The sequence below is a fragment of the Corvus brachyrhynchos genome, unplaced genomic scaffold (genome assembly GCF_000691975.1).
Source record: "Corvus brachyrhynchos isolate BGI_N302 unplaced genomic scaffold, ASM69197v1 scaffold26, whole genome shotgun sequence".
Lineage (NCBI taxonomy): Eukaryota > Metazoa > Chordata > Aves > Passeriformes > Corvidae > Corvus > Corvus brachyrhynchos.
Genome location: NW_008239324.1, coordinates 6,804,353 through 6,816,424, shown reverse-complemented (window position 1 = coordinate 6,816,424; position 12,072 = coordinate 6,804,353). Strand labels below are relative to the sequence as shown.

The 12,072-nt window shown below is 38.2% G+C and overlaps 1 protein-coding gene across 4 annotated transcripts in view; it reads right to left on the bottom strand.

Moving 5' to 3' along the window:
- Nucleotides 1-12,066, bottom strand: part of SLC7A6 (solute carrier family 7 member 6) — a 31,819-nt gene extending 19,753 nt beyond the window's left edge. For 3 of the 4 annotated variants that reach the window (XM_008638775.2, XM_017740970.1, XM_017740971.1), the window contains exons 1-4: nucleotides 7,153-12,066; nucleotides 6,065-6,626; nucleotides 2,098-2,223; nucleotides 185-329 (exon numbers count right to left, since the gene is read on the bottom strand). In XM_008638775.2, coding sequence (XP_008636997.1) covers nucleotides 185-329; nucleotides 2,098-2,223; nucleotides 6,065-6,587 — 794 coding nt within the window. In that variant the 5' untranslated portion in view covers nucleotides 6,588-6,626; nucleotides 7,153-12,066. The remainder of the gene's footprint in view (nucleotides 1-184; nucleotides 330-2,097; nucleotides 2,224-6,064; nucleotides 6,627-7,152) is intronic. The other variant, XM_017740969.1, reaches the window with a different exon arrangement.
- Nucleotides 12,067-12,072: the final 6 nt, after the last annotated feature.

The following is a 12,072-nucleotide window of genomic DNA, read 5'->3' as shown; positions in this document are numbered from 1 at the left end:
TTATGTTTTTCTCTCTTTTTCATTTTTAATGGAGTTTAGTAAATCTTTGCCAGTGGCCATACACAGCCTCACCAGCAGAGCAGTTCTACTCATTTCTGTGTAAGCTCAGAATTCATTAGTGAATAACATCCACAAACCCATCAACTTGGGAAATATCCACATTTAGAAAGCTCAGATCATTTACCTTTCTGGGTTTTTGATTTCTTCTGTTACGTAATTGAGCGTATCCCAACCAGAGTAAGAAAACAAGGCAGAATATAACGCAAGGGAGATGTCTCCAATATCAAAGGAGGATCCCTCAAAAGCGTTCTTAAAGTGCCATATATGTCCTGTGTGGAAGAGATGCAATGAAGGACAGGATAAAAAAATACAGTAAGTAATGTTTTTCAATGTGGCACACAATTGCAAAAACACCACAGAAACACTAATTTCTTCAAATCTGCTTATTAAGACCTTTTCTTCCAATTCTACTCTGTGTTTTAGCCATGAGAATAAGCATGGCATTCAAAACTACTAAAAATTATTGGGTGTGTATGATACTGCTCTAAAATTAAACACCTGGTTTGTCCACAGTGGCACAAGAAGTTCAGGAACATTAAGTTCCAACTAAGTTATGAACAACTGGCAATGACAGAACTCAGTTTAAGGGTGGGGGTTTATAACATATATATTTAGAAAATAACCCACTCTATTCTTCTAAATCCTTTTAAATTTTCAAACATTTAGCCTATGCAGAAAACAAAGATTACAAGTGATTTTAGACAACTATGACAAGAAACCCCCACAAAAACACCTACATGGATGTTTGAGGTTTTGCTATTAAAAATACACAACTGAGAAAAAATAATGGAGCATAAAGTACTACTGTTAAGACAAATTTTTCCCAAGCTAAAAGTGTATGTATGTTTTTTGGACCAGTATTTGTGAAAACTTGTGCCATCTTTTGACTTTAGGCAAGTCAAGACAAGCTCATCAATCACAGTTTATATATTCAGACTGTATATATATACAAACACACACAAAACTGCCAAAAACAGAAAGGCAAGTTACTGTGTAACTCCAAAACATGCTCTGTAGTACGCATCTGAAGTGTTTAAACTCCATTAAAACTGGCCAGGGTAATATTTGAGGCCTCTAAAATATCTTATTTCTCTTCCCTACTTTTTATCCCAATTAGACATTGCTACTCCCTTGGCACAGACACAGGTGGAGTAACTGCTGAGTTAGGAATATAAAGAGGAGACAATGTCAAGGAAATTAGATGTGAACAAGCTCAGTATCTATGAAACAAGGGATGGGCTGATGTGTTAACGATTAAACCTGGTGCTCACATATGCGTATTTTTGTTTGGTTCACGGTAGTTATCTTGCTCTTGAACTTTCAACAATAACCAGTTAGAGCAAAGGACATAAATTGTCAGATTGCCGGGGAAAGACAGATCTTTATGGCAGCTTTGAAAGCAGGATAATTTTCTTAAGCTAACACACCAACAAATTCTTCCCAAAGGAAGGGCTAAAAATAAAACTAAATTCATAATTTCTCCTAACTTGAAGGCACACCGCCCAACACACACACGTTCTAATTCTCAACAGCTTTAGCCGAACTCAGGCTTTGAGCAAAAACAGCTGTAGTTTCACAAATCTACCTACATATTCTTAGAAATCTATTTGTGCTTTAAGTTCAGACACTTTCAGATTGGAGATTCATTTTGTAAAAAAAATATTCAGTTGATCTCACTGTAAAGTAGCATGTTCCTTAGAGAAATTTGTAACTTTCTCCACTGCCACTGTCTCTGTATATTGCTGTTTTCACTTCCTTTATTATTCTGTACTGCAGGCTGTAAATTACACAACATTGCTGAGCAATCAATTACCTTCTTTAACCAAGTTCAAAGTCAACTGAGATTGAATGGATATCTCATGACACAGTTTCATGATAATGTCTAACATTGGTATTATTGGTATTTTCAAGGTGGCTGTATTATGCTTTTTTTACTGAGGCTTTTCATAAAACATACAGGGGTAGTTTACAGTCTTTAGAGCAGTCACTCAGTTTAACTGATAAACACAAACCTTTGCTTTAATTTTACAAGCTTACCCTGGCATATTTTAACAAGTCCGGTGACGATGATGGCAATAAGAGCAAGCACTTTGGCGTAAGTAAATACATCCTGCACACGTGTACCCCACTTAACGTAGGCACAATTTATAAATGTTAGAAGACCTAGGGGAGGAAAAGAAAAGAAAAATTAAAAGACTATTTGAACAATGCTCAGTTTAACTCACTTTTCAAAGCTTTTAATTGTAATCTAAATATGCACTTACTTGTTATACTAATACTTAGGTTAAACTAAGCCAAATACACAAGTACTGAAAACACACTGATTCCAATAAAACAGGAGGAAACATGTTCTAAACACACTGTTTCAACAGACAGAAGGAAAGACCTTCCTGCTCTCTGATTACATGCCCACTTTCCTAACATTACCCCTCATCAGCTGCACTCTGCAACTATCCTAAAACTAAAGGAACTGCTACATGAAATAATTCATTTCAGTGTAGCAATATTGCTCCAGTAAGTGAAAGATTATCTAGAAATTCCTTTGGGCAAACAAAAGAGTGTTGAACAGCTTTTCTTATGCTTCTTTGTTAGGCTGAGTTCAACATCCATGAAGTAGCTGCAATGCTAAGTATGATTACAGGTGATTCAAAACTCTTTTCCAGTTCTACTGAACTGTATTATGGAGAACAGATTGATTTTACAAGGGCACGTACTGACAGGACAAGGGATAATGGCTTTAACTGGAAAGAAGGTAGATTAGATTAGATTAGGTGTCATTAAGAAATCCTTCTATGTGAGGGTCATGAAGCACTGGCACAGGTTGCCCAGAGAAGCTGGGGGTGCCCCATTCCTGGAAGTGCTCAAGGCCAGGTTAGATGAGGTTTGGAGCAATCTGGTCTAGTGGAAGGTGTCCCTGCCCACGGCAGGGGTTGGTACAAGATGACCTTCAAGGTCCCTTCCAACCTAAGCTGTGGTTCTAAAAGAGCATATGCTTTACAGCTAATACAACAGTAGCCTGGATTTTTACAAATTGGTAGGAAGTAATGAGTATTCTGAGTGTATTTAGCCCTCTAATCAAAATAAATTAGAGAGTCAGACCTATTTCACAAGATTGCAATGAAACTTGAAATGAGACTTTCTGATCTCACAAACATTTTGTAGTTGCTGACTAAATTTACTCATGTGATCAACTTCCCCAAGACAGTTCTCATGACTCTCAACATTTTGCTTTTGCATTCATTATCTTTTTCTGAAGTGGAGAGTCAGACAACCTCTGCCTGAACTCAAGGGCTGTATATTTAATAGGATTCAGTACCTTCAGTATTCTTTATTTAACAGATCCTAATTCAGTACATATTTTTCTAAACCAGATTATCACTATATTATTGAAACTTCTGTATTGGAAACAATATTTCCCCCAAATCTCAGTTTTCTCTCTAGCTAGTGAAAAAGTGTTTATATACCACTGTACTTTTTATCTCTACAGAGTCTCCTTGTACTGCATCTTTTAAATATGCATATAAATAAAAATGAAACTTGATTGTTTCAGGAGTAAGGTAGTAGTAAATCAAAATTAAATAAAAAGATGTGATATATTATCTCCTTTCCCATAATCCAAGAACACCATGATACTATTAAGATAAAAATTTACCTAAGCACAGTTACCAAATTGAAAACAATAACTTTTAAAAGGTAACAAAAGAAAGGTAATGATCTGACAAGTATGGCATTAGTATGTTAAACAGTCTGGCCAAGCTGAACGAGGTTCAAGTGAGCTTGGCAAGATGAGGGGGGGAAAAAAAACCCCAGTTGTATCAAATTTCAAAAGTCAGGACTGCTGCAGCTCCCACAGAGACCTCAGGAAAAAAACCACTCTGCTCAGTCTCTGCTCTTCAGTACTAGTGATTGGAGTACTTGCTCACTGGGTTTATTTCAGCCATTTTTTTTAAAAGCAACTTTCATTGGGATGAATTATTATCAGTAAGTTAGGGCTTGGTCTCTACTTCAGACAAAATGATACTCTGATACCTTATAAGGAAAAAAAAAGAGAAAGATAATCAAAATTCTGAATAAGCCACATGTCCTCTCTTTCTTTCACTAAAATGACTCTGTTTTCTTCAACTTAATTATTGTTTAGCCACTTAAAGTTTCTGAGAACTGTCAAGTTTAGTTCTGTAGAACCAGATGACACCCCACTGCCAAAACAATTGTCAAAGTAATGCTGTATAACACAGACTGTTCTCACACTAGCTCTAGTATTGCTACTACTACAATTAAAAAAAACCCAAGAAACAAAACTAAAAGTAAACCCCACAACAAACCCACCCATTCTCACATACAATCTGTACCTAACCAATGTGCAGGCTTTCGCTCCCAGCAGCTTCATTCTTATGGGATTAATCATATCCAGAGCTAGGGATGTGAAAAACAACATCAGCCCTGCCAGGACAGGGAGAAGCCTAAGCTTTAACAGCTAAATGAAGTTGTAGAGCAGGGGTGAGTCTTAGCACTGACACTTAGAGCAGGGCAGAACAAGCATTTAAACCATAAAACAGACTGTTAAAGTAAATTGTTCTGCCTGCCTGAGAGTGATCCTGCTGTCACGTGTCTCCACTAAAAAAAGAGTTGTTAATTCCCCTTATTAGCAGCAAACATAGAGGACATCACACTGTCTTTCTATACCTACTATATAATAATTTTAACTTAATTGCTTTGTCTTAATTTCTTGCTTTTTAATAAACTCCTTTTTATAAGGGCTAACTGCTCTCAGAGTGAGGGGATACCTTAAATGGAAGAGCAGATTCTCCCACACTCTTGAATTTGTGCCAGCATACCTTGGGACAATATCTGTTTAAGGAATGTGAACATGACATTACAGGCCCTTCACTCATTTGGAAGGAAGGAGGGAACAGAACTGATTAAACTGACAGATTTGTGATTATCTTTTCCCCTGCCTGGACCCCAACCAGCATGTTAATGCTTTCACAACAATAACAAAAATGGAAGGGGAAGCTGCAGTCATCATAACCAGTTACAGAGGTCAAATATCTGAAGCACACACTACTGCTCTGTCGGTTCCCTTTCGTATCCTATATTGACAACTCTAATAAGGAACATTAGAGCTCTTCCAACAGATGCATCAAAAAGGAACCAGCTAGAAGCAGCACATTGTTGGCAGTAAAAGAGCCCAAGTTCTCTGTGAGCTTTTTGGTATAAAATCATGTCAATACATGTGACAGGCTTCAGAGCACATGGTTATGAATTAGTACATCACAAAGCATTGTCCTACAGACTTGCTGAAATACAGTTTTCACTGTTTACTGGAAATGTAAAATATGTATATAAACACTTTTAATACAAAATACCTAAAATTAAATCAGACACACACAGTTCAAATATACAGTTTCATTCTTTTGATACAGCAGAACAGTCCTGGTTTGACTGTGGACAGCTGCTTCTCTATATTGACTAACAGAGCTGGCTACATCAGTGTTTAATGTGCACACAAAATTTCCACTTTTCAAAACAGCTTTACCACACATCCTGTTGTACTGATGAGCATAATCTTGAATGAATGATTTTTTGAAACCAGAGTAGTACCTGAACCATGTAACCACTGAGAAATTACTGCAAATCAAATTACACCAGAATTTATAGCATAAGAGCCATTCTGCAATAGCTCTTAAGACCACACCAAGAGTATCCTAAGGTTTCATTTAAAATACCTCTCCCAAGGGATAACAATTTTTACCCCCATTTTTGCCAGGTAAGTAAGCTTGGAAGAGTTAAAGACCTTGTTCTGCTTCCAAATGAGAAAATGGTAATTCACTGACTGAACACATGCAAGTGTTGTGTACTGATGTGCTGGAATTGTTCTTTGCCCCACTGTAACTCAAACCATTGCAGATCCAGTATGCAACAACTCTGAGTGTGGGTAAGATTTGTTTTAATAAAATCCACCCTGGATAAAAACTTACCATAGTAAATGTCAAGAAATACTTACATTCACAAGCAGCTGCTATGAGACGACAAGCCAAATACGGAGGGTCACAAGAAGGGAAGAAAGGCTGAACTATGTAGTTAGCAAAGGTGATGGCAATAATTGCCTGACTAGTTGGCTCAACAATTAGGAGTGAGGTCCACAAACGAATAAAAGCAATGAAGCTCCCAAAAGACTCCAAGATATATGCATAGCTGGCTCCTGACTTTGTAATAGTGGTTCCAAGTTCAGCATAGCAGAGAGCTCCAAAGACTGAAAATATCCCTCCAATTGCCCAAATTATTAGAGACAATCCATAAGATCTGCTGTAGATGAGAACTCCTTTGGGAGAGACAAAGATACCTGAACCAATCATGTTGCCTACTATAAGGCTTATCCCATTTATTAAAGAAATTTCTTTCTTCAGTTGCAATGTATTTTGGTCTCCATCCTGTGTTCCACTTGGATCTGTCCTTTCTGATTTGTTGACAGGGCTGTATTCAGCCAGTGAAATATGTGATTTTGTAAAATCTGTCCTTTCTGCCATTGTGGAAGGACTGAATTCTCCACGACTCCAAATCACAATCTAAAACAAAATATAGACAGCGGAAATCATTATAAATTTTTTTATCCCAGGACTTTCTTGCAAAATCTTCTTTTCACCTTTTTACCCTATGACTTACAAATATAAATTAAGACATTTCCTTTTGTTGCTTCATGTTTGGGTTTTTTTACACGAAGTCAAATTCATGCACAGTTAAACAGGAGAACCAATGCAGACAAAGCAAGAGACAAATTCCAATGTAACTTAGGATGAGAGAGGAACTTCTACCATTAGGAAAACAAACAAACAAAACTGTAAGAAGGACAGAATTAAGGGACTCCTATTTCGAGAAGAACAGAAGAAAGAACAGAAAGAAGGAAATGAGATGTTATAGATAAGGAAGCACCACAAGACCAAGATGGGAGTTCTAAGCATGAACACAGATGTATTGCAATACTAAAAATATCAATCCACTTACTGTGCTTAGACACATAATTTATGAATGATTAGTAACATGCTGTCAATGCACTGGGGGCTCTTGCTAAGGGCTGTAGGCAGAGGTACTTACTGCAGAACGCTCTTGATCCAACCCTTGACTCCTGACTGATTCTGCAGATCGCTCCCTCCCCAGAACTGTTTCCAAATCTCACCGCCTCATTGCTCGGAGTTATCTAAAAGCACAGACTGTACATGAAAAAACCCACAGGAGTTTCAATCCAAATTCTTCCATTAGCAGCTGTATTTAACAGTATCTAAGGTCACAGAAATTAATCTTTTTCCTCTGCTTCAGAACTGACTGTCTGGAAAAGAGCCACTTTCTTCTGAAGTCTCCAGAAAATTCTCCCATGCCTTCCAAAAGCAAGTTACTGCTAATAACATTTCTTAGCTCAAGAAGACATTGATAATTCTGAATAAGACCCATTAGACCCATTTTACACAAGTTTACTAGCTTATCAGCTCCATAAAGAATAGGCCCTACATAACTACCAGAATTAATTTAATGACTATTCCTTTCCCCTGTCCCGATTAAACCTTTAGTGTATACTTCAGCCATTTACTACAGAATAGAAAAAAAATTGGAAGTCTGGGTCAATTAGAATAAAGCAGCTAATCTAGTGTGGGAGGTAGATTTTGTGCTTTTTGGGGGGGTAAGACTAATTTTACAAAAAATTTTTTAACTGCAACAATAAACTTGTCAACTGAGAGAACAAACACCCTGAATATGGGAACTTTGAAAGGTCAACATGCAGTCACCCAAACTACATGAGCATCTAGCAACAGATGAACACACAAGCTTTTGCAGGCACACCTTTCTGGAGAGAATACTCCTCCTCTATCATAAAGCCAACACCTGTATCCTACAGCGCAGAAAATCTGACTTGACATCCCTGAACTAGAATGAAGATGTGAAAATTATAAAGATTATTTTCAATCAATTGAAAAAGTAACTTCCACTGAAATGGAGTACAAATCTGTTATTGAAACGCATTACATCATTCATCTCCAACTCATAAATCTTTAGAGACTGCATTCTTTTAAATAATGTAAAGTGAGATCCTCAATCTGTTTAGTTGGATGCCTTCTGGTTTATTTTCCCCTCAATACTCCAAATAAACACTTTAAAGATGCTTAATTACTAAATACACATTTTATCATTTATACATGAGTCAACCTCTAGTATCACAGATACATTGGAAGACCTCAAATTTCACACTTAAAATTAGACCAACATTTTTTGAACTTCCAGAAACTAATCACTGCCTTTTCAGAACTTAAAAGCTTGAGTGTTATAATGAGGCACCTCCAACAAAATGAAATTAACTAGGAGGGAGGCATCCACACACTTTCTACAGATGAGTGTGCCCAGAACTTCAAAGGAAAAGCAAAGTAAATTTATCACACCAGTTCTCCTTGTTATTTACTCTTCCATCTATCTTGTGCCAAATTCATTTGCCACCACTTACTGGCTGACTTTCTGTTATTGGTGTAGTAGAGCTAGCTCTTCAAAAATACATGCACCCTAGAAATTCACAAGATTATTTGTTTGCTTTACAAGAGGAAGTTTAGTTATCTGTAAATGCATATTATCGATAATCAATTATAAATATGACACAATCATCAGAAAGCTGTGCAAAACAGCAGAACAAATAATCAAAGCAGATATTTTCATTAGTAATTTGGCTGTAAGAAGTGGATTTGAAAGAACACTTGTGACCCATAAAAATATCACTCAACTCCAAACTGAGTCTTTTCATTTCCATGGAAAGAACTTGGGACAGGACATTAGTTCCAAGTGTTTTTCAGAAGGCAATTCACCCTGAACAAATGTCAGCGGAAGAAACAAGAATACTACAGCTATTATTATGACATCCAACTGCCATTTGGAAACATGCTATGTTCATTTTCAGCCCTTACAGCTAAAGGATAAAACTGCATAAATATGTTAAGAACCGATCACAAACGTAAAACATCATTTTGGTGGTAACTACACAGCTTTATGATTTCTTACCCACATATCCTAATCATCATTCCCATTTTCTCCTGAACACCTTCCAAAGTACAAGTTGATCAGAAGCATACACATTACTTGCAATACTCAAGCACGCTGACGATTTAAGTCAATTGAGTAATTCAAATCATATCAAACCTGGTGTGTTAATGCCCAGCCGGTTTTGCACTAAGAGTAACCACGATTTACCTCATGGTCTGGAGTTCAGAGATGCATTTAATTACCTGCAACTAGGGACTCAGTCACTGTTCAAATGCCTCCACCTCAGCAGCAGCACATGACTGCAGTTCTATACAGTTTTGTTACTGACGACCTTGACTGTTTCTTGCCCTGCTATCTCTAGCCAGGAAAGAACAATCACAGTATCTCTCAACCTAGCCTGTTCTGTCCCCCAATTCTCCTTCTTCCCCTCTGCTTCTGTTATTCCCAATTTTGGGAATCTGCCACCAACTAGGATTTGCATGAAGGTGTGTACAACAGCTCACTGAAGATTAGATATTTTATTCTCTTCTCTAGCCTTGTTTGTTTTATATGCCTTTTAAAGCCTTAAGGGCAGGGATTGCTTATTTGCCTGAGTCATGTGATGCATTTATAACATCTCTGACAAAATCAGAACTGTTGGCAGGTTTTTTCCTACAGGTATTTCACTTAATCTTAAGTGGAACCAAGATCTGCAGCTTTGACCAATTGGAAAGAAAACTTACCAAGGAAGAGGGAAAGCAGAGACTACAGAAAACTGAAGCTATGTCAGACAAAAAACACATACATTAAATCCATGATTCTGTCACAAGATCATTATTTCAGTGGAAACAGAAGAGAGGCTTGGAAGAGGAGAGCTAGAGACAAATAGTATATATTTTCTAACATACAATAATCCTAATGTACTGCAGCTAAAAATACTATTAGAACAATCTCTAACACTGCCAAAGCCCAGCCACAGGAGTGCTATGGCTAATGCCGGGTTCTGCCTTCACACAAGCTAACCAACTCACGGATTTCCTCATCGCTCACCCTTGTGCAATACAAAGTCTTCAACACTTTTTTTTGCTGATCACTGCATCTGTGAGGAATCTTTTTGCTGATATGTATAGATTGTGTTTTCTACTGAAATGACTCTGCTGTTGGTATAGAAAGCTATGATATGAAACCAGGACAGAGTGACCTGAAACTAGGATCACTTCACTGTTTCACCAAAAAAATGTATTCTGGTAAGGCCTATCACACCACAGCCAGGTACCAGAGGAGCTGAAGAAGGTTAAAAATGCAACTAGCAATGTATTAACACAGGGTGGACCCCCTTTAAGGGGAGGAAATGAGGAACCATCCACCAAGATCCCCTTTCTCCCACTGAGCAGAACAGTTGTCAGTTGTTTGACCTGGGATGAACCTGCAAGTGAGTTAATAACCAAGGTGAAGTACCAAACTGCTAAAAGCTTACAATGTTTGCTGTGCTTTTATAAATTACCCACTCATTAGCAAAGATTTCTGGTGTTCTTGCCTCCGTCTTCCTTAGTTCTTGATTGCATAAAACAACTCTCGTAACACAGCTTTACATACACACTTTGGCTATTCACATATACCAGATGTAAGACTCCTATTTCTGAACACAATGATTGACCCTATGAGCAAGATTCAAGATTGCTCTATACAGGCAAACAGCATCAAAGTCTTCAGGGAGTTAAGCACCAACAGAGCAAATTAAGTCCCAGAAATGCTTATTCATTGCAATGTATATATTTAGGCACCTCACAACATGGGAAAGGCCTAGAGTTTGTCTAGGATATGTTTGTCTTTTTCCTGGTGAGAGAAGAATCTCTGCCCTACCATACATATGCTGAACAGACAGGAAGCCCTTGCAACAAAAGCAATTCCCAATGTAAAGATTTAACCTGTTCAACCAAGTCTTTTGTGCTTGCGTATACAAACACACCATCTTTAGCACAATAAAAAAAAATCCCACAAACAAACTTTTGATCAAATAGAACTGCTTGTGACATCCACTTTTGAAAAAACAGACAAGGTAAGTTTATCACGTAAAAAAGTATGAAAGAGAAGTTACTATGTCAATTTTTTTCACTTGATAGTTTATCAGTATGGTAGCAAGTCATATTTTCATATTTTTTCATGTTTTTCATTATTTTCATATTTCCAAGAGAAAAAACAGAAGCAAGCTCACAACAGGGACTTTGTGATAGACAGTTGATTTAGGCTGGGAGTGCACAAAGCTGCTGCAATGAGAGGAACATCTGGTGAAATTTATACAATAAGCTCCAGGTAAAGACAGAAGGAACAACAGTAGAGTTTGTTAAAGTAATTCACCTTATTTTTCATGCTGGGTCAGAAAATCTGTCAAAAGAGGGGGAAATAATGCCAAAAGGCACATGCTTACCTTCACACCTCCACCCATGTGTACTCTTTAGGTGGAACTTATAGCCGCACCTGATCAGATTGTAGTTAATACACTCCATTTAAAAACACATAATCAAAATCACTACCCAATGCCAGCAAGCAAAGGCATGCTGGCCTGAGGATCTCACTAAGCCCACTTCAGTGCCCTGCGATAGCTCGCTAACGGAGCGGTCAGAATTACCTGCACCCACCACCAAAAAGCACTAAAGGAACACGTGGCTTCACAAAGCCACCCTCGAGTCGCCACAGGCACGACTCCAGGGGCTGTCGCCGCCGGCCGGAGACCCTTCCCTCAGGCAGGAGGGAAGGGTCATTTGCAGAGGTGTGATTGGGACTCTCAGTGGCCGCTCCGCTCTCCACAAGCGGTGGCGACCCTCTTTCTCCTTATAAAATAAGCGAGGTTCACACAGATTGCAAGCCTTCTGGACAGCCCCGGGAAGGAAGCAGCTACAGGCACCCGTCTGAGACGAGGACCGTCAAGAGCTGGGGCACCCTTTAAAGACAATACAGAAACCGCGGCATTTATCTTGCTACCACCGCACACTTGGAAGCCGCCCGGCCGCCAAGGCC